This window comes from Geotrypetes seraphini, chromosome 4, assembly GCF_902459505.1.
Source record: "Geotrypetes seraphini chromosome 4, aGeoSer1.1, whole genome shotgun sequence".
NCBI classification, from domain to species: domain Eukaryota; kingdom Metazoa; phylum Chordata; class Amphibia; order Gymnophiona; family Dermophiidae; genus Geotrypetes; species Geotrypetes seraphini.
The window spans coordinates 234,762,974-234,785,420 of NC_047087.1; the positions used below are offsets into that span (position 1 = coordinate 234,762,974).

At 42.5% G+C, this 22,447-nt stretch overlaps 1 protein-coding gene across 6 annotated transcripts in view; it reads left to right on the top strand.

The window, feature by feature from the left end:
• Positions 1 to 22,447, top strand: part of ERCC6 (ERCC excision repair 6, chromatin remodeling factor) — a 200,914-nt gene that overhangs the window by 157,537 nt on the left and 20,930 nt on the right. For 5 of the 6 annotated variants that reach the window (XM_033941630.1, XM_033941634.1, XM_033941632.1 and 2 more), the window contains 4 exons: positions 2,228 to 2,347; positions 10,142 to 10,236; positions 14,290 to 14,435; positions 18,317 to 19,000. In XM_033941630.1, the coding sequence (XP_033797521.1) occupies positions 2,228 to 2,347; positions 10,142 to 10,236; positions 14,290 to 14,435; positions 18,317 to 19,000 (1,045 nt within the window). The remainder of the gene's footprint in view (positions 1 to 2,227; positions 2,348 to 10,141; positions 10,237 to 14,289; positions 14,436 to 18,316; positions 19,001 to 22,447) is intronic. The other variant, XM_033941635.1, reaches the window with a different exon arrangement.

Sequence of the window (22,447 nt, forward strand, 5' to 3'; positions counted from 1 at the left end):
CATTAACGGGTGCTAGCAGCCCTTCTCCCTTATTTTTACCTCCTCCCTGTCCAGCAACAACTCCCCCCCCTTTCCCTGCTCCCCCCATATAGCAGTAGCCCTTCTCCTTTTATCTCCCCCTGTCCAGCAGCACCCCTCCCATTCCCTCCTCCCCCTGTCCAGCAGTAGCTCTTCTCCTTTATGTCCTGCTCCCCCCCCTGTCCAGCAGTAGCCCCAGGAAAAGAGTGAGGATCACAGGACCAAAGCTTTTACTCCAATACTCTTGATGCCTGACATCCAAGTAGGGGAAATCCACTCTCCCCATCTCCTTGCTCCTGCTGCACTTCCTCCTCGGCTATACACACGCGCACACACACACTTACATATAGCTCTCCGGCTCCTCGCGCCCCTCCTCCACCTTCCACTTCTTCGGCGGGGGCCAACGTTTTCTTTATTTTGTTTTCTTTTTGCGTATTCCTCCATCACGGAAAAACAGCACTACCGGCCAACTTAGTCCCTTGCCGCCCCTTCCCGCGGTCCCAACAAAAGTCCTTACTCCAGCAGGGGCCGCAGCACTCTAAACACGCTGCTTCGCGGCCTGCTACTGCCCTGATTTGCTCTGCCCGTGTCGGGCAGAGCAAATCAGGGCAGTAGCAGACCGCCAAGCAGCGTGTTTAGAGTGCTGCGGCCCCTGGTGGAGTAAGGACGTTTGTTGGGACCGCGGGGCGGGAAGAGAAGAGGAGCGGCGGCAAGGAACTAAGGGAGCCGAAGGTAGGGTCAGATGGGAGGCTGAGCAGGGGTTCGGGTGTGCCGGGGAGAGGAACGAAGATGACGCCGACGACCGGAGAGAGAGAGAGCCGCTGCAGCGTCTCTGAAATTGAAAAAAACTTCGTTCTTGACTTTTTTTTTTTAGTTGAAAGACGCGGCGGTGGCTCCTCTCATGATCCCCACCTGCGTCGGAAGTCCGACGCAGGCGGGGATCGTGAGAATAGCCACCGCCGCGTCTTTCAAAGAACCATAAACCGCGCATGCGCACTTCCTATGTGTCGCTACAGCTCACAGAAAAGCGGCGCACACTTAGGAACTGCACATGCGCGGCTTACCATTTTATTATTTTAGATGGAATAAATTAACTCCTCCAAATAAATTCCCCACCCCCCAACCAGATACCCTCCCGGATGTGCAAGGAATCAAATGAAAAAAGCTTCCATCCTTGATATTATTGCTATATATAACTATGCATTCTGCTTTTGGTTCCTACTTTTCATTTCCTTTTCATTATAGGTCTGATTACACACATTCTTGCTGCTTGTACTATACCTTTAATTCCAGTTTGTAGGCCTCCAGTTTCCTGTTGTGTGCATTTTGCCTTTATCTTCAGCCTAATCCTCTGCCCTACCTTTTAATCCCAAGTTGCACACAGCATGAATATGCATACATTTAGCCAAACTTAAAGCTATTCTTGGTCTGAACATTTTTGTAGTACAGTGGAACCTCGGTTTGAGAGTAACCCGGTTTGCGAGTGTTTTGCAAGACGAGCAAAACACTCAGCAAACCGAGCATGTTCCGATATGCGAGCACCTCCTCCCCGCTCTAACCGGCATCGCACCCCCCAAACCGGCATCACAACCCTCCCCTCCCCCCCCCCCCGCGAGAACCGCATCGCACCCCCGTGCTGAAAGCGGCATCCGCCCGCCCTTCCTCTCAAACACGCTCTTTACCCCTTCTGCTGGTTGTGAGAGTGAAAGCAAGCTCCCGCCTCTTGCCTGAGCCGGGCCTTGAGCATCTGTGCATGCTCAAGGCCTTCTGGCTCTCGAGAGAACGAGAGCCAGAAGGCATTGAGCATGCGCAGATGCTCAAGGCCCATCCCAGGCAAGAGGCAGGAGCTTGCTTTCACTCTCATAACCAGCAGAAGGGGGGTAAGGAGCGTGTTTGAGAGGAAGGGCGGGCGGATGCCGCTTTCAGCACGGGGTTGCGATGCCGGTTCGGGGGATGCGATGCCGATTAGAGCGGGGGGGAGGGGCTGATGCAGCAGCGCCGGTAGCCTCGGTTGGGGGGGGGGGGGTTTGGTGGAATGAATCAAAGCGAGTTTCCATTCATTCCTATGGGGAAACTCACTTTGATATACGAGTAACTTGATTTACGAGCATGCTTCTGGAACGAATTATGCTCGTAAACCAAGGTTCCACTGTACTACATGCTCATAAATGAGTCTCATTTCTCTTAATGTGCATTGTGTTTATTGTAGGATACCACCATATTTGTCTTTCTTCTTACAACCAAAGTGGGCGGTTTAGGTGTGAACCTAACAGGAGCCAACAGAGTTATTATTTTTGACCCTGATTGGAATCCCAGTACAGACACACAGGTAAGATGAGGGAGGAAATAGATTTCTGGTATATCTTTTCACCTCTTATAGAATGCAGCAGTCAGATTGTTGTCTGGGTTGAAAATCAAGGAAAGAATCTCCTCAGTACTGAGAGAAATTGTTAGTTCCTGATTTAATTGAGGGCTTATACTTCAGTTGTTGTTTTTATTTTTGAAGGATTTTAGGGGACTAGATCCAAGTTATTTTAAAGAGTATGCATTGCATATTTCCTGGTGAATATAGAGATTTTCAAATAGAAAGCACTGCTAGGATTATGAGTATGTGACCAAGATGTTGGCTCCAACAAGGAAGTGGGCCTTCTATTATGCTACCTGTTTTCCTGGAAATATGCAGACTTACCATTAGTAATTTGTAACCTGTTATTAAAATCAGTTTACATAAAATGCTTTGCTATTGTGGCAGCATATTTATACAAACTGGGAATGTACAAGCATTCATAATCTAGATGAGTGGTCAGAAGCACATCACAGGAAGGTACCACAGAGCTTGATCCAATTGGAATTGGAATTGCTAATATTCATTATCAACTACACTCGAGTCCATCACTTAAATTGGAAATTAAAAAAGCTCCACTAGATACAACTCAGGTGAACGTAATTCTTGTGAAAAGAATAAAGAATGAGAAGACATTGGTATGGGATACATTAAGATCATTAGGCCTCATGGCAGCAATCATCCATTTAACTTCATGGCACATCTGTATGAGATAAATTTATGGACCTTATGCTTCCCATGGACTCTGTTTACATGGTGTCACTGAGCCAACAAGGACTCCCTTTCCTTGTGGCTGATTTCACTTAAATCTGCCCTATGGGATCCTCTTTCAAATTGTCCTAGCCACTGCTGCAGTCAACCTGGACTGGAGAGCACATATAGGGTCAGATTCAGTAAATGGTGCCCAGAGTTAGGTGTCAGGAAGAATCTGTACTAAACACTATTCTGTATCGGGCTGAGCACCCTCTATAAAATAGCTCTTAGCATTGATTCCTGTGCCCAACTTGAGCATGAGACCTTAAGCCTGATGTTTTAAATTATGGCGTGCAAGTTGGTCATGTAACCCTGGTATTCTATAACAGTATGCCTAAATTTTGGGAACACCCCTGACCTGCCAAGCCACACCCCTTTTTAGTTGCACACACAAAAATTTAGGGCACAGTGTTATAGAACAGTGCACAGGCAGATCCTCACTCAAACCCTGTTTAGTGCTAGTTAATGCCAATAATAATGCCCTGCCAGTAGTTCTAGGCGGTTCATAACAGGAAAAAAACTGAGACATTTCAGCACACGATACGGTTTCAGAAAACACTATCTACATACAATATAAAATTATAAACTAAAAATAATACAAATTGTTAAAAAAAATTAGAACAGACTTAATTATATACTAAAAGTAATAAAAATTAATTTAAAAAAATTAAAACTGACTTGAACAAGAGTAAGAACCATAAGACCTCAGTTAAAAATATCAAAATCAGAAATCTTGTTTACCAAATAAATAGGTTTTTAATGTTTTCCTGAATGTAAGGTAAGAATTAGATTGAACAATCATCAGACTTAACCAGGAATTCATCTTCCCAGCCTGGTACTCCAAGGTCCTGTCTAAAAAAGGCTTATAATGGCAGGCCTTTGGAGTAGGGAAGATGAACTTACCTGGATTTCTAGTACTTTTTGTTGAGTATGAAAGTTTCAGATAGGAAGTCAAATATGAAGGCGATAGTCCAAACAGAACCTTGTAGCAAATGCACCCAAATTTAAAAAGCACTCTGGCCCCAAAAGGCAGCCAATGCAACTTAGTATAAAAGGGAATAATATGATCATATTTTTTTTTAGATTAGAAATCAGGTGAACTGCAGCATTTTGAACCAGTCGGAGTCTTAATATAATATTTTTAGGCAACCTTAGATAAATTATATTACAGTAGTCCAGAGTTGTTAGTACAATAGATTGAATTAGTACCTGAAAAGACTCGCTATCAAAAAACTTTTTGATAGTTCTTCATTTCCATAATAGCGCATAGCTTTTTTTAAATTAATAAATCTGTATGTTTCCTAAAAGTTAATGTGCAGTCCAGAGTAATCCCTAGAATTTTCAAATTTGATGCTTTGGCCCTTCAGTTGGATACTTGTTTCTTGAATTTTCTCTTTAGGGCTTGCCTCCCCAAAATCAGAATTGAGCTTCAACCTAACCTGTAGCATCCATAGTTTTACCTTTTCCAGAATGTTAGAAATTTGAGTGATCAATTCATTTGAGATGTTCTTACAGGGTAGCAGTATAGAAATGTCATCTGCATAAATATAGAACGTCACTTGTAGACTTTGAAGTAAATGCGCCAGGACACTAAATAGACGTTAAACAACATTGGAGATAAAGGGGAACCCTGTGGTACTCCGCATGAATTCTTCCATGAGGAAGAATATTCATCTTCAGAAGACACCTTATATGTTCTTTGTTCCAAGAACCCTCTGAACCAATCTTTTAACTTACCACTGATCCCGATTGAATCCAGGCAGTTCAACAGTAGACCGTGATCCCCTAAATCAAAAGCACTGCTTAGATCCATTTGCAGGATCAGGGCACTAGTACCGGTACTGAACAAAACGGTAAGTTGGTTTAATAGTGATGCTATTACTGATTCTGTGCTGTGTCCAGAACAAAACCTGGATTGATTTTTATGTAAGATAGTGTATTTTTCCAAGTAATTTACCAATTCGGCATTTACCATTCCCTCCACTATTTTTTCAAATAATGGGATAATTGCAACTGGTCTATAATTTTTTAAATTAGTAAGTGACTCCTTTGGGTTTTTTACTATAGGAGTTATTATTATTCTTCCTAAATTTTTTTTTTTAATTGTCCGGTCTGTAGTTGAAAAATAATCCATTTATAGAGCTGGATTCTAAACGTAAGCGAAGCATTCATCAATACATTCCTTGGACATATATCCAAATGACAATACTTTTTTGCATACTTTGAATATAGTTTGTTAAAAAGTTCCCAATCTGGGACATCGAATTTTTCTCACGTCATATCTAGCCTTGTTCCCTCTAATTGTCCTGTTAGATTAATAAAATTAAAAACTTGGTCATTCTTTACTTGATCTCTAAAAGCAATTTGCAGACCATTAATTTTGTCTTTAAAAAATGTCGCCAATTCGTCAGCAGATGGAATAATTTCCTTGTTTGGTCGCTTCTTGGAATCCATTTCAAATAGCCCATGAACCAGTTTAAAAAGCTCTCTACTATTTACCTTTGCGTCTCCTATCTTTTCCTTATAATATCTACTACGCTTTTCCGTAATCATATTTTTATACTCTCTAAGCTTCATTCTCCAATTAGTTCTGTCTTCTACTTTACCTGATTTCAACCAGACCTTCTCCATCCATCTGAGTGCCCTTTATAGTTCTAAAAGTTCTGCATCGAACCAATTATTGTGTGTTTTGTCTCGCCTGACTATTTTTCTATAAGGTGCTAGTTCATCTAAAATTTGATTACTTAAATTTTCCCAATAAAATAGAAAATTATCTTCTTGTCCCTCTGTATTTTTCAGTTCGTAATGTGACCAGAATTCTACATGATCTACCTTACCTCTTCCCATCACTTCTATCATCTTATTCCTATGCCTTGAATTATTAACAGCTCATTAATTAGGTTGCACACGGATAAGGACAATTCTGTAAATGGGTATCGCAATTTAGGTGCCCAGCCAAAGCAGATAGTGAGTCTATTCTATAAAAACATTCTTATCTTTCTTAGTTATATATAGCACACTCAAGGGGGGAGGGGGGAGTTGGGAATAATTTTATAAAATATGTTATAATACGTTATAAAACATATATATATTCTATTTAGGTTGAAAATGTGATGAAGGGTGGATAGTTGGGTGGGGGTTATTACATTGCTAGATTTTTATGTGCTAGATATTATAGTGATATTTTGAAATTACTTGTATAATGTATTTTTGTTCACTTGTTCAATTTGAAAATGAATAAAGTTTTTTGTTTTTTTTAAAAAGAATTATGGTAATATTCTATAAGAACATGTCTTCATTTAGGCATGCTACATATGCCAGGACTGCAGCTGGCTTAAGTGAGCATGCCTAAAAGGAGCACTTTAGCACACAACTTAGTATATTCTGTAAGCTGTATGTTTAAATGTCAGCTCTGCCTATGCTCCTTCCTGATGACCCTCCTTACATTTAAGCGCTAAGGTATTTATGTGCATGTATGTTATAGAATATTATTGAAGACTTGGCTAAAGTACAAGTCACAATTACCCACAACAGATAATATAGAGAGGTACAAGGGATCTCAAGCGCTCACAGCTAAAAGCCCGATGTTTTTTTCAGGGCTAATAGCTACAAAGTGAGCTATCATAAGTCCAATACACTCTCAAAGATTTTTTATATATATATTATTTATTTGTTTATAATTTAGTGATTTCTTATGCAAATACTCTCACATTATAAGAGTTATTATAGAAGTACTTAGCTTCAATATGTAATCTTAACGACGGAAGATCTCCGTTTCGCTCCTGAAAAAAACATCGGACTTTTAGCTGTGAGCGCTTGAGATCCCTTGTACCTCTCTATATTACCTGTTGTGGGTAATTGTGACTTGTACTTTAGCCAAGTCTTCAGAGATTTTAATGTGTCTCACAACAATTTGGATAGTTATAATAGAATATTATTGAGCAATTTTGAGCAATTTACTTCCACCTGTAAGTGTACATCCATCTGTGTAAATGCTTGTATTTTATAAATTTAGGTACCCAGCCCCCAAATTCTGTATAGGTTGCCCAAAGTTTAGTGTTCAATTTTGAATGTGACCATAGATCTATACCTAAAGTAATTGACTAAATTGGTGATAGCGATCAATAATTGGCCTTAACAAGCTCTGATTATGCACAAATTTGTGCTTGTTCTAGAAAATGTACACACACTTTGGGACATAAAGGGGCAAATAGACATTTTTCTCACCAAACCCTTCCAATTTGCTATTTTCAAAACTATTTTCTAGGCGGATTTCTGTGCCTTTTCATCTGCAGTTCGTCTAAATCTCAAGGGGTCATGTTAGAGGTGTGGTGTAGGTAGGACTAAGGCAGGTTTATGACTTGGACATTTTTCTGACATAATTGAACATTGAAGAATACCTCCAGGGCGCAATGTGGACATCTGGGGCTAGAACTATTTTAACAACGAATAAGTTCCATAAAGATGCCCAAATAGACCAGATGATCATTGGAGGGATGTAAACATGACCCCTCCCTCCCCCAGTTGTCACAGACACCCTCCCAACCCCCAAATATATGAATGAAACAGTACATACCTGCATGTATGACAGCTTTAGATGTTATGACCAGTCCTGGTAGAACAGCAAGTAGGCTCCTGGATTAGCTTGATGGGCGGTGTAGTGAACCATAGAGATGGGGACTCAGGCCCATACTCCATGCCAACCACTATGATGAGATGTGCACTTGGGACATTTTTTGGGTGGTTCATTATAGTGCCCCCTAAAATGCCCCACTTCTCTGCTGGGATGTCTGTGGCCAGTCTACTAGGGATGCTGGCCCCTCCTATATCCTAATGACTTGTTCTACGTGTTTTTCTTTTGGACATGTGTTTTTTATGTTGTTGTTGAAAATGGTTCAAAAGATAGACACACTGGTCCCAATTCTATAAAGGTGCACCTAAGTCATGCCTAAAGTTAGATGTGCTTTAGGCATCCAATCTAAGTAGTTAATGAGCCAATTAAGGGTCTTAAGTGATAATTGGTACTTAGGCATCTAAAGGACGTAGATGCCACTTTGTAGATGCAGCCACAATTTCATGGACGCCCATGTTTAAAACTCAATTTGGGCATCCTTTGATTCATTTACATAACTTAGCGATCTAGGACATCCATTTGATGCCTATATTGTAGGCAAATGAAAACCAGGTCTACTTTTGAGCTTAGTTTGGGATTCAAATAGATCTGAGTTCTATGGACGAAACTTAGGCACACTTTGGACGTTCTTAATGCGATCTGCTAAATAGCTCTCTGGGATTTATTTTTTCCTTATTAAGCTCAAAATACATTTAATAAGGCACCGCATAAACGGGGAACATCAAAACAGATATATTGCTTGCAAAACCTTCTATTTTTGTGGACAACTAGGAATGCTATTTGCTAATTAAAGGAAAAGATCCATTAACTGAAGCACAGCACATGAAAAACATAGCTTTAGTTTTCTTGCTAAAAAGCTACCCTTTTTTTCTGGCTAAATGGTGCTCCAATCAGCTCATTCTTGAAAGCAAAGAAAGCACATGACAAAAATATATAGCTTGCATACATAACTTCATTTGCAAAAGGTTAAAAACAGAAAAAAACTGATACAGACCTTAGCATGGTTTCTACTTCATTGCAAATGGAGGTTTGCAGCTGTACAATGGTGACCTCATTGTGAGATCATCAAGGTGCACCTGCAAGGTAGAATGCCACAATTAGAGTATGTGCTTGGGGAGCTGATTGGGATTTGAACTTATGACCTCTGGAAGAGGAGCACAGGGCTTTTATTGAGCTATTACAGCTTTCAGGCAGGTGTCTGCGCATGCTCAAGGACTTCTAATTCTCCCTCTCGCCGAGATTCTCGGAGATCATGCTCAAGGCCGGCAGAAACAGGAAGATCTTCTAGCGGCACTGGCACGTCCTGTGGGCTGCATGCCGGTGCCAGACGGGAGGGGGGGTAAGTTTAAATTGTTCGGGCAGGGGGTGCCGGTTCGCGCGGAGGTGGGGTGCTGGTTCGTGCGGAGGGGGGTTTTTGCGAGTGGGGGGGAGCAGCGCCAATGGCCTCGGGGGGGGGGGTGGGAACGTATCAAAGTGAGTTTCCCCATAGGAAATAATGGAAGCTCGCTTTGATATACGAGTATTTTGGTTTACGAGCATGCTTCTGGAACGAATTATGCTCGTAAACCAAGGTTCCACTGTACATTCTTTTCACCTATTGAGAAATGCCTTATGTTCAAGCATTTTGGCTTTTCTTCCTATACGCTTCTCCTTTTCTGTCATGAACTTGGTTAAAGAGGCAGAGAGTAGCAGGAAAAAAGCTAGTTGATGAGAGCCTCTGTAGAGGTCTCCAAGGGCTGCCATTGGGTGCCGGGACTTGTGTGGCGCAGTGGTTAAAGCTACAGCCTCAGCACCTTGAGTACCTGAATAAATTCATATAAATCGTTCTGAGCTCTCTTGGGAGAACGGTATAGAAAATTGAATAAATAAATAAATAACACTTATCCAATAAAGGCTTTCAGAGATTGCTTAGCCAATAAAATGATCCTAGTTCAAGGAGATAATTGAATAGGAATATATTGTGTAAACAAATAAAGAAGAGCAAGCTCACGTAGCATCACTATCAGCTCTATTATTCTTCAGTGGCCTGACTTCTTTGCCCTGTTTCTGCTCTTTGCTCCTTTCTTCCCGTAAAGATTTTGATTACATATGCACAACATACAGTTTACATATGTAATGACAGACAATGATTGACCCTTGACAAAAGACATGCACACTCTTTGAAGTGTGGATAAAAACAGTATCTGTGAATGGAAAGCTGCAACACAAGGAATTGTTATCTTGGAGAAACTATTAATGTGAAATAGAAACTTGATATGTAGTTAAGTGGTAGTAACATGTTTTTAAACAGCTGTATTTGTAAATAACCAGATGTGAAACAATGAGTGATGACTTAGTTTTGTTTCTGAATGTGGTTCTGCTTCTGAGTTCCATTTGTATTTGACGTATTCTAGGCTCGTGAGCGTGCTTGGCGAATAGGCCAGAAGAAACAGGTGACAGTGTACAGACTGCTTACTGCGGGGACTATTGAAGAGAAGATTTACCACAGGTCTGTGCAAATGTTGAGCCTTTATTTAATGGAGCTCATTGAATGTCTCCTATGAGCACTACCCCTGTGATGAACTGTTTTCACTCTTGGTTTCTTCTTGAGAGTTTTGTATACATTAGTTTACAATATGCATTGTCTATCCCATGTTGGAACATTAGTATTAAACTGGGTAAGTGGGTTTTTATCTCACCGATTATGTAAGGTTAAAATGAATGGTCAACTATCTACTAGTTAAAAAAAAGGGCTACGGGGTGCAACAAGGCTTGCCCCTTTCCCTGATACTATTTAATGTTATGGTGCAATCTATAGGAAGAGCATTGGAAGTATACGAGTTTAATTATATAACATGTTTAGTTATATTTATGCAGATGACATTAATATTCTGTTACCTTTTGGCAATAAAGATTTAGATTAGATTTATTAAAAACAATACTTAACACTGTAAAGAATAACGAGTATTGACCCATAAATTGAAAATAAACATAGAAAAATTAAATTTTTCAGTCTAGGATCTCGGGATCTAGCTAGATCAGATCTTCTGTTGCTTATAGGTCATAATAATTATGTCTGATATGCAAACTAGAGTTTTAGGAATTCAACTGGATAATTTATTGACTATGGAACATCAGATTAAATTGGTTAGTAAGAAAGCTTTTGGCCTTTTAAGCAAATTGCGGGCAGTATGTAAATATTTTGATACTGTAGTGTTTGCAATTATAATTCAATCACTTATATTTTCTTTGGATTATTGTAATATAATATATTTGGAATGTACAAAGGGGTTGTTGAAGAGAGTACAGAATACTGCAGTTAGAGTGATTTTTTTTTTTTTTTAATTTCGAAATATGATGGAATTACGTCATATCATCAAATTACATTGGTTGCCAATACACACAAGGATAAATTTTAAGCTTTGTGTGATGGTTTTTAATATTCTATATGGCCAAGGACCATATTATTAGCAGATCAGGATGTGTTTTGAGGAAGCAATTTTACCTTCAATTTCTTCCCCAAAACAAGTTAGGTTATTTACTCAAAGCAATGCATCTTTTTATTATCAGGCACCTCTAATCTGGAATGATTACCATTTTTAATTAGATCAGAAGTTTGATATATGGTTTTTAGGAAGCTTTTAAAATATTTGTATTTAAAAATTTTTTATCTTGAAATTAGGTTATGATCTGTGTTTATTGCATTTTAAGGAATTTACTTGTATTGCACTATGTTTAACTTGGCCTAACATAACATAGTAACATAGTAGATGACGGCAGATAAAGACCCGAATGGTCCATCCAGTCTGCCCAATCTGATTCAATTTAAATTTTTTTTTTTTTTTTTCTTCTTATCTATTTCTGAGCAAGAATCCAAAGCTTTACCCGGTACTATGCTTGGGTTAACTGCCGAAATCTCTGTTAAGACTTACTCCAGCCCATCGACACCCTCCCAGCCATTGAAGCCCTCCCCTGCCCTGCCCATCCTCCACCAAACGGCCATACACAGACACAGACCGTGCAAGTCTGCCCAGTAACTGGCCTAGTTCAATATTTAATATTATTTTCTGATTCTAAATCTTCTGTGTTCATCCCACGCTTCTTTGAACTCAGTCACAGTTTTACTCTCCACCACCTCTCTCGGGAGCGCATTCCAGGCATCCACCACCCTCTCCGTAAAGTAGAATTTCCTAACATTGCCCCTGAATCTACCACCCCTCAAATTATGTCCTCTGGTTTTACCATTTTCCTTTCTCTGGAAAAGATTTTGTTCTATGTTAATACCCTTTAAGTATTTGAACGTCTGAATCATATTTCCCCTGTCTCTCCTTTCCTCTAGGGTATACATATTCAGGGCTTCCAGTCTCTCCTCATACGTCTTCTGGCGCAAGCCTCCTATCATTTTCGTCGCCCTCCTCTGGACCGCCTCAAGTCTTCTTACGTCTTTCGCCAGATACGGTCTCCAAAACTGAACACAATACTCCAAGTGGGGCCTCACCAATGACCTGTACAGGGGCATCAACACCTTCTTCCTTCTACTGACTACGCCTCTCTTTATACAGCCCAGAATCCTTCTGGCAGCAGCCACTGCCTTGTCACACTGTTTTTTCGCCTTTAGATCTTCAGACACTATCACCCCAAGGTCCCTCTCCCCGTCCGTGCATATCAGCTTCTCTCCTCCCAGCATATACGGTTCCTTCCTATTATTAATCCCCAAATGCATTACTCTGCATTTCTTTGCATTGAATTTTAGTTGCCAGGCATTAGACCATTCCTCTAACTTTTGCAGATCCTTTTTCATATTCTCCACTCCCTCTTCGATGTCTACTCTGTTACAAATCTTGGTATCATCTGCAAAAAGGCACACTTTTCCTTCTAACCCTTCAGCAATATCACTTACATACATATTGAATAGGATTGGCCCCAGCACCGAACCCTGAGGGACTCCACTAGTCACCTTTCCTTCCTTCGAGCGACTTCCATTAACCACCACCCTCTGGCGTCTGTCCGACAGCCAATTTCTGACCCAGTTCACCACTTTGGGTCCTAACTTCAGCCCTTCAAGTTTGTTCAACAGCCTCCTATGAGGAACTGTATCAAAGGCTTTGCTGAAATCCAATAGTTTCCCAATAGTTATTGTGATCTGCCATGATCTCATAAGGGCTTTGGCGAAATATGAATAGTAATGTAATATAAGAGGCAGATAGGATGGAAGAAGCCCTATATTCCAAATATGTCACTGTGTCTTGCAGAAACTATATGTGTTGATGTTTTATAGTGAAGTCTGAAAAAGCAAGTTGTTTTTATTTTGGTTCTCTTTACTATCTTTGCTTGTTGTTCCTCAGGGTTCAGTATGCAGGAACATGATTTAATACCATTTTATAGGACCTTTGGAATCTGTTGGCAGAATGAGAAATAGGCATGTGGCCTTTAGTTTGCTTGTGCCCAATCCTCCAGTAAATTAGAGTCTATAAATTGTAGACTGTCATGTTACCAAGGTCACTGTAGCCAATTCCTTTAGCTTTAAAGCCACAACTGGTCAGCGAGAAGAAAGGATGGAAAAGGATGAAGGAAGATTAGGGGGTAGAGGAAAAGGAAACATATGTACAAAACCAAACATACAATTAAATGTAAATATGATAACTGAGGTTGGTTGCAGTTGAAATGTCAGCCATTCTGCAGATTGAATACTTAAGCTTTTAGATGACAACATATTAAGCAAGTGCTAAAATAAATGTGTGTATAGTAAGGCTTTGTTAGTGAGGATGAGAAGCATGTATATTTGAAATGTTTATTTGGATTGTTTTATTTGTTTATAATCGTGTATGCTATTTTGTTGACTGTTTTTAAATTATGGATGCTACTCCTGTAATCTGCTTAGTTTAAGTGGACTTTAAATATGCCAGCATGTCCTAAATAGGTGCATTGCACACACGTAACCTTTGTGCATTATGTACAGTGGATCTGTGAGGAAAAGATAAAAGCAGACTGAAAACCCACCTTTTTGATGTAGCACCCTGGCTTCCTGTTTGTCTTATCTGTTTAGATCAGTGGTCTCAAACTCACGGCCCGGGAGCCACATACGGCCCGCCAGGTACTATTTTGAGGCCCTCGGTATGTTTATCATAATCACAAAAGTAAAATAAAACAGTTTCTTGATCATATGTCTCTTTAGCTATAAATTACAATATTATTGTTAAGACTTAGCCAAAAGGAAAGATTTATAAACTATAAAGAGTTTTATCTCATGCAAAATTGTCATTTCTTTAATAAGACATTAACTATTTTTTTCTGAAGCCCTCCAAGTACCTACAAATCCAAAATGGGGCCCTACAAAGGGTTTGAGTTTGAGACCACTGGTTTAAATTGTAAGCCCTTTCGAGCAGGGACTGTCTCCTTTGACTCTGTACAGCGCTGTGAACCTCTGGTAGCACTCTAGAAATAATTAGTAGTAAAAGCTAAAACTAGAATGCATTTTTAGCTTTTACAAAAATTCTACATGACCTTGAATGTCAAAAAAATTATTTTGAGATTAATATATTTGTATTTGGTATATCTCCAGACAAATCTTCAAACAGTTTTTAACAAACAGAGTACTCAAAGATCCTAAACAAAGACGTTTCTTCAAGTCCAATGATCTCTATGAACTTTTCACATTGACTAGTCCAGATGGAGCTGAAGGAACAGAGACCAGTGCAATATTTGCAGGTATGTAGGCTTCAAAAATGATACTAAGAGCAGTAGGATATGTTTTTTGTTTTGAAACTCTAGTGCATATCTGGATTTGCATCTAATCACCTTAGTGCAGCTATGTCAAACTCTGGCCCTCAGGCCAAATCTGGCCCGCGGGGTGTTCAAAATTGGCCCGCCAGATATTTTAAACTTTATATTAAATCTGGCCCACCAGCACGAATCGCTGCCGCCGCTGCTGCTCTTCATTCACGTCTGCCTTCACCTGGTCTCCTCTTCAAAGCAACCTGCTGAGGATTGCCGGCCGGCTGTTGCGAACCTCGCAGGCCGCTCTCCACCTCTGTAGCACGTTCCCTCCAAAGCGATCCCGCCCCTCCTCTGTCATATGGGATCGCGTCAGAGGGAACGTGCTACCGAGGTGGAGAGCGGCCTGCGAGGTTCGCTACAGCCCGCCAGCGATCATCAGCAGGCTGCTTTGAAGAGGAGACCAGGTGAAGGCAGATGCGAATGAAGAGCAGCAGCGGCGGTAGCAGTTCGTGCCGGTGGGCCAGAAGGGTAGGAACAGTGGTCCAATTCTGACGGTGAGACTGGGAAGAAGAAGGGTGGGGGGGGGGAACATACAGGCTTTCAGGACAGGGACGGGCCCTGGTGTAGAATTACCCAGAGGGAGAGAAGAAGGGGTCCAGATGTGCATATGCCGGACTGAGTGGAGGGTGGGGTGGAGAAGAAATAAAACAGAGGAGAGGGAGAGAGGGAAGGAACAGAAAGAGAAAGAAGTTGGACACAAGGGATGGTGTGGAGTGGGGATAGAGAAACGGAGAGATAGTGGACCCTGGGGTGGTGGGGAAGCAAGGAGAGATGCTGGATGAAAGGGTAGTTGAGAAAAGGACAGATGGTGGATCTGGGGATGGTGGGGTCCATCGCTGCAGCTGCGGATATGTACACGAAAAAAAGGAAAGATGCCAGACCTCCAAGGGAGGGAAGGGAAACGGAAGGGGAGGACAGAAATGGAAGATGGATGGTTAGCATGGAGAAAGAAGAAAACGACAAATGGGCAGAAGACACTGGCAAGCGAGTTATCAGAAGACAACCAGAGCCTGGGACCAACAAAAGGTAGAAAAAATAATTTTATTTTCTGTTTTGTGATGACAATATTTATTTTGTTTACACCACAGAGCTGGTGTGGAGTTGGAGCCATTGTAACCCTATACTTCTTCTAAGACTAACAGCCTCTTTTACAAAGCCACACGGCAACAGCCCCGAAGCCCTTTAAATCTCTATGGGCTTCGGGGCCGTTAGCACAGCGCAGCTGCTAGCGTGGCTTTGTAAAAGAGGCCATAAGCCTTAGTCACTTAGGGGCCCTTTTATTAAGGTACGCATTTAGCGCATGCTAAATCAGTTGGCATACCTTAATTAAATGGCCCCTAATTATCTTAATTAAATATTTGGCCCGTGGCTTAGCCTTTTTTTCAGATTTCGGCCCCTTATGTGATTGAGTTTGACACCCCTGCCTTTGTGTGAACCAAGAAACTTGGAATCTTGGGCAAGTATGTTGAAAATAATTTAAAAGTCAGTTCTCTCTGGATAAGCAGGATAGAATTCTGATGAAGCAAGTTCAAACTCCTCACTCAAAGGCCAAGGGATCCTAGAAAAACTGTCTGGGCATATTCAGGTGCTCCCTTCTGTGATGTAGTAGCTCCTCTCTCCTTTACTTTATTGCCCAGCAAATCAAGGAAGGATTTGTTTTCTCTCGGTTATGGAGTTACTAGACTTGGGAGATGTTTCAGCTTGATTAGTATTTTTAATAGCTTTATTTTCCTGACGATCTCTGACAACAACACTGTTGCTTCAGCAAGCCATTCTCTGGCCCTTGACAGGTACCAAAATAAATTCTGCTTTTTTCTTTCCTAAGAGCCATAGTAAGCTGGCTGCAAGACTGATTTATAAATTTGGTCAGGAACAGAGCCTCTGAGCCTTCTCAGGACACCAAGGTCTCCCCAATTTATGTTTTCAGTTACCTTTCAAACTATATTGTTTATTTGTAATCTTGATACATTGCAATTCATATATACATGAAAGCAGTATACAACAACATATACAGTAGTTAGTAAAATAAACCTTAGAGAGGACAGAAAGTAGGCAAATGCTGGTCCTATATTTCCAAGACCGAATCAACCTTCACCAAATGCCTTCTTAAAAAAAATAGGTCTTCATGGCAAAGTATAATCTAAAACAGGAGAGTGACAAGAATATAAAACACTGAGTCTCTAGTAGACTCTCAACAGGCTTGTGATGGTGGTGGAAATGCCAAAAGCCTGTCATCAACCGAGTGAAACCGGTGGTTTTATCCATAGCAATGGGAATGCTAATGCCCTCCTCTCCAAGGCAATGGTGACCAAATTTCTCACCGCTCGCAAGAACAGTAAAGATCCTTGTCCCCGCAGTGAGAAACACTCCATCATCCTTTATCGATATTAAACGTGGCATCTGTGGTTCACCAAACCCGCATGCTGTTTTAGAGCATGGCGAAACTCACTGTTTTTATATTCACCCACACCATTCCCGAAAAGAACCCATCCCTCAGTTCCCCTGGCTCCCCTCCGAGTCCCAGCGACTTGTCCTTTTCCTCTTGACTCCTCCCCCTGGAGTGCAACATTGGAAGAGGGAAAGTGCCGAAGTCAACAGTTTCAGGAAGTCCTGGATTGGGGATTCCCCTGCGATCAGCTCAGCTGGTGCAAAAGGCCCCCCCAACCCCATTGGTAGGAGGGGTGCCTACTCTCTCCTGCCTCACAACATACACACACACACACCCAACACCCAAAATCGGCAGGAGAGATGCCTACTCCCTCCTGCCTGAAAGTCACCCTCCCCCCCCCCGAACCCTCTGCCTGAATAACCACTAAACCCCCCCTCCCCCACCTTGACTGGAGTCTGGAATGAAGACTGGTAAGAGGGATGCCTTCTCTCTTGGTGGCAGGCCTGCTTCTTCAAATTGATGGGCTTTCCCCTTCTCAGTGCTCCCTGGGAAGCATTGGGCACTGGGAGGGGCCTAAGGCCCTGATTGGCCAAGATGTCCACCCCCCCACCCCAAGTAGGAGGGGCCTTGGACATTTTAAGCGAGCAGAGCAGACGAATCTCCAGTCCACAAATCATTCTGAGATGCCTAACTAATGATTTTCAGCGGCACTAAACAGAGCCATGCCCATGATTATCATCTCTAACTGCTTATGTCAAAAGTAGGCAGGTCAAGGGTGGTACAGGAGGGTGGCACTAGGAAGAAGCTGGCAATTATGCAAGTGCTAATAATTCTCAATGCCGGGATCCATATAGCTAGGCTGGCCAAGTTAGGCTGGTTGGCCAACCTAGCTATATGGGTCCTGGCATTGAATTTGTGCTGAGACCTATATAACTTTTTTTTTTTTTTTTTTGTTTCCCAATCCTCTGAAAAAGCCCCCTATCTCAGGAGTGGCATTTAATGCTGCCATTTATGCCAGCCATATATGTGACATAAGTAGTCATACCTAAAGGTTGGCATTTAACTGTAGACTTAAGCTAACATTCTGTAACAGATTTGGTGCACAACTCTGCCATTATATAATACAAGCTTAGCGTCTAGTTTTTTTGCACCTAACTTTTAGCAACTTCTATAGAATTTGCCCCATGGTTCTGAGTTATTAAGTAATAAAATAGGGAAACTGCAGTAGACTGATGTGGCATGAAACTCATTTGTTGTGGGAATGGAGGGGAGAAAGGGAAATATTGTGAAAAATTATACAAATTTAAGAGCCAGTGACACTTGACTAAAATTTCATACTCTGCAAATGCATGAAAAATTTTCATGTAGGAAAGATTTAAATGCTAAGCTGCTGTAACAATCACAATTTATTTATGTTTTTAAGGCACTGGATCTGACGTGAAAGCACCAAAACGCCATTTAAAGCATAAAGCTATAAGGCTGCCTGACAGCATTTATAAAGAGGACCTGCACCAGACAGGCCAAAATTCATTAAACAATAACAAATTAAAGGCTTCACACACTACAGAAAAAGCTTCAGAGCACTTTATAAATATATCTGTTAAAGCAGATCATAATGATGATGAATTGAGGGAAACTGATGGTGCTAAAACTCAAAGTGAAATTAAGCCTTCATTGACTAATCCAGAAGTGGAAAACGTATCTCCAGGTGACATTGGTGAGAGGACTTCAAGACACACTGACAGCATAAATCCTGCACAGCTTGACAAAACTGAAACATCACTCAGTTGTGCTACAGATGACCATAGTGGCACATGCCAAATGGAAAATTCACTAAAAAACGCTTTCACAACCAACTTGGATATCAAAAAAACAGACAGCAGTCATCAGAAGCACAAATCAAAAATGAAACATCACTCTCTTGCAGAGAATGACTGCAGGCATCACAAGGAGAAACGCAAAAAATCCAAACGGCAGAAAGGCTCCTTATTTGAAGGCGAAAGTATCCCACATTTGGTAAAACAAAGACAATTTAAGAAGACTGATGAGCAAGAAAATGAGAAAAAGAGCGATGATTATGTCTTAGAAAAACTTTTCAAAAAATCAGGTAATAATTACTCTTAACTCTGGCTGCAGTGATGTGAAGTGAACTATCATAAGAACATAAGAATAGTCTTACTGGGTCATACCAATTGTCCATTTAACCCAGTATCCCATCTTCACAGAGGCCAATCCAAGTTACAAGTACCTTGTAAAAACCCAAATAGTAGCAGCAGTCTATGCCACCAATCCAGGGCAAGCAGTGGCTTCTCCCATGCCTTTCTCAACAACAGACTATGAACTTTTCCTCCAGGAACTTGTCCTGATCTTTTTTTAAACCAGCTACATTAAGTGTTCTTACCACATGCTCTGGCAATGCATTCCAGAGCTTAATTATTCTCAGTGAAAAAATATTACCTCCTATTAGTTTTAAAAGAATTACTTTGTAATTTCGAGTGTCCCCTAGTCTTTGTAAATCTTGATGCAATAAAAAATTGATCCACTAGTACCCGTTCTAAACCACTCAGGATTTTGTAGACTTCAATCATATCTCCCCTCAGCCATCTTTTTTCAAATCTAACAGCCCTCTTTAGTCTTTCCTCATAAGAGAGGAATTCATCCCCTTTATCATTTTGGTCGCTCTTCTTTGAACCTTTTCTAGTGCTGCTACAGTATATCTTTTTTGAGATAAGGAGACCAGAATGCAATACTCAAGGTGAGGTCACATCATGGAGCAATGCAGAGACATTATAACATTCTTGGTCTTGTTTACCATCCCTCTTCTAATAATTCCTAGTATCTAGTTTGCTTTCTTGGCCGCTGCGTCCACACATTGGGCGAAAGGTTTCAGGTGTTGTCCACGATGACACCCAGATCTTTTTCTATAATTTTCTCATTTATCCTAGTAAAATCTCCTATTACTAACCTACAAGTGTGTTCATTCTGCAGCTCAGTATCTCCCCTCTCTTGTCTCTCTTCATATTCCTCTCCGAGAACTCCATTCCTCAGATAAAGTAGCTTTATCTGTACCCTTCTCTTCTACTGCCAATTCCAGACTTTGTTCTTTTCATCTCGCTGCCCCGTATGCCTGAAATAGGCTGCCCAAGTCCATCCATCATGCCCCCTTTCTTTACCTTTTTCAAATGTAGGCTGAAAACCCACCTTTTACAGACTGCCTTCAACTCATAACCCTACTCCCCTCTGCTCACCACCCTAGCCATCAATTTAACCATCCCCTGGCATCTTGTTTGTCTGTCTTGATTGTTTAAATTGTAAGCTCATTTGAGCAAAGACTGTCTCCTTCGTGACTCTGCACAGCGCTGTGTATGTCTGGTAGCACTCTAGAAATAATTAGTAGTAGTAGTATTTATGATTTGATTTTTTTATACTTAAGATATAGTACACTTCACTTGAATATTAACTTCCCCCCACCACCAGTTTATATGCGAATCAACCTTTTTTCCTTCTTTTTTGGGGGGAAAAGTTCCCTTGGTTTATATTCAAGTATATATGGTACAGTGGTGCCTCACACAACGAACTTAATCCGTTCCAGGAGCAAGTTTGTTATGTGAAACGTTCGTTGTGTGAAACGCGTTTTCCCATAACAATACATGTTAAAAAAAATAATTCGTTCTGTAGCATAAAATATGCTAAGATGACATAAAAAAAGATAAATTTTTGGTTATTATTTTTATTTAGATACATCTAAAAACATAATTGTTTTTTAAAACAACACACATTTTTTAAATTTAAAGACAGACTAAGTAGAGTCTAATTTTACAGTGAGAGGGCAGAGTCTCAGCGGCAAAAACTGGGACTTAACTGTTCATTTTTTTTTTTTTTTCTACCGTGTTTCCCCGATGATAAGGCAGGGCCATCAAATAAGACAGCCCCCCCTTTTTAGAAAAAAATGTAAAATAAGGCACCCCCCCGCAAATAAGCCACCCACCGATACCTGCGCTTACCCGAATCGGGTGGTACGGTGGGTGACTCCGTGTGGTCCCTGGCACCCCCGACACGATCGGGGCAAGAGGGAGCTCAAGCCCTCTTGCCCCCCCGACTCCCCGACACGATCGGGGCAAGAGGGAGCTCAAGCCCTCTTGCCCCCCCCCGACTCCCCGACACGATCGGGGCAAGAGGGAGCTCAAGCCCTCTTGCCCCCCCGACTCCCCGACACGATCGGGGCAAAAGGGAGCTCAAGCCCTCTTGCCCCCCCGACTCCCTGACACGATCGGGGCAAAAGGGAGCCCAAGCCCTCTTGCCCCGCCGATTCCCCAACTCCCCGACAATATCGGGCCAGGAGGGAGCCCAAGTCCTCCTGGCCACGGCGACCCCCTAACCCCACCCTGCACTACATTACGGGCAGGAGGGATCCCAGGCCCTCCTGCCCTCGACGCAAATCCCCCCTCCCCCCAACGACCGCCCCCCCCCAAGAACCTCCGACCGCCCCCCCAGCCGACCCGCGACCCCCCTGGCCGACCCCCACGACACCCCCAACCCCCTTCCCCGTACCTTTCTGTAGTTGGCCGGACAGACGGGAGCCAAACCCGCCTGTCCGGCAGGCAGCCATCGACGGAATGAGGCCGGATTGGCCCATCCGTCCCAAAGCTCCGCCTACTGGTGGGGCCTAAGGCGCCTGGGCCAATCAGAATAGGCCCGGGAGCCTTAGGTCCCTCCTGGGGGCAGGGCCTGAGGCACATGGTCGGGTTGGGCCCATGTGCCTCAGGCCCCGCCCCCAGGAGGGACCTAAGGCTCCCGGGCCTATTCTGATTGGCCCAGGCGCCTTAGGCCCCACCAGTAGGCGGAGCTTTGGGACGGATGGGCCAATCCGACCTCATCCGTCGTTGGCTGCCTGCCGGACAGGCGGGTTTGGCTCCCGTCTGTCCGGCCAACTACAGAAAGGTACGGGGAAGGGGGTTGGGGGTGTCGTGGGGGTCGGCCAGGGGGGTCGCGGGTCGGCTGGGGGGGCGGTCGGAGGTTCTTGGGGGGGGCGGTCGTTGGGGGGAGGGGGGGTTTGCGTCGAGGGCAGGAGGGCCTGGGATCCCTCCTGCCCGTAATGTAGTGCAGGGTGGGGTTAGGGGGTCGCCGTGGCCAGGAGGACTTGGGCTCCCTCCTGGCCCGATATTGTGTGGGGAGTTGGGGAATCGGCGGGGCAAGAGGGCTTGGGCTCCTTTTTGCCCCGATCGTGTCGGGGAGTCGGGGGGGGCAAGAGGGAACCAGGCGGAGAGAGGGCAGTTAAGCGCAGTGCCTGCGCGGAAGGATGCAGCTCGGGCGACTTCGTTGTGTGAAACGAAGTTCGTTGTACGGATCAAGACATAAAGTTCGTTGTGCGCAGCGTTCGCTGTGCGAGGCGTCCGTTATGCGAGGCACCACTGTACTTAATAATTTTGAATTCAGAACTTGTCTGTACTGATAACAAGTGTATCAACAACGGATATGCATAACTTGTAGATAAACATTCAGCTTACCTGATAGACTCAAATTAATACTGTTTGTCATAGTCCAGGTAGTAAAG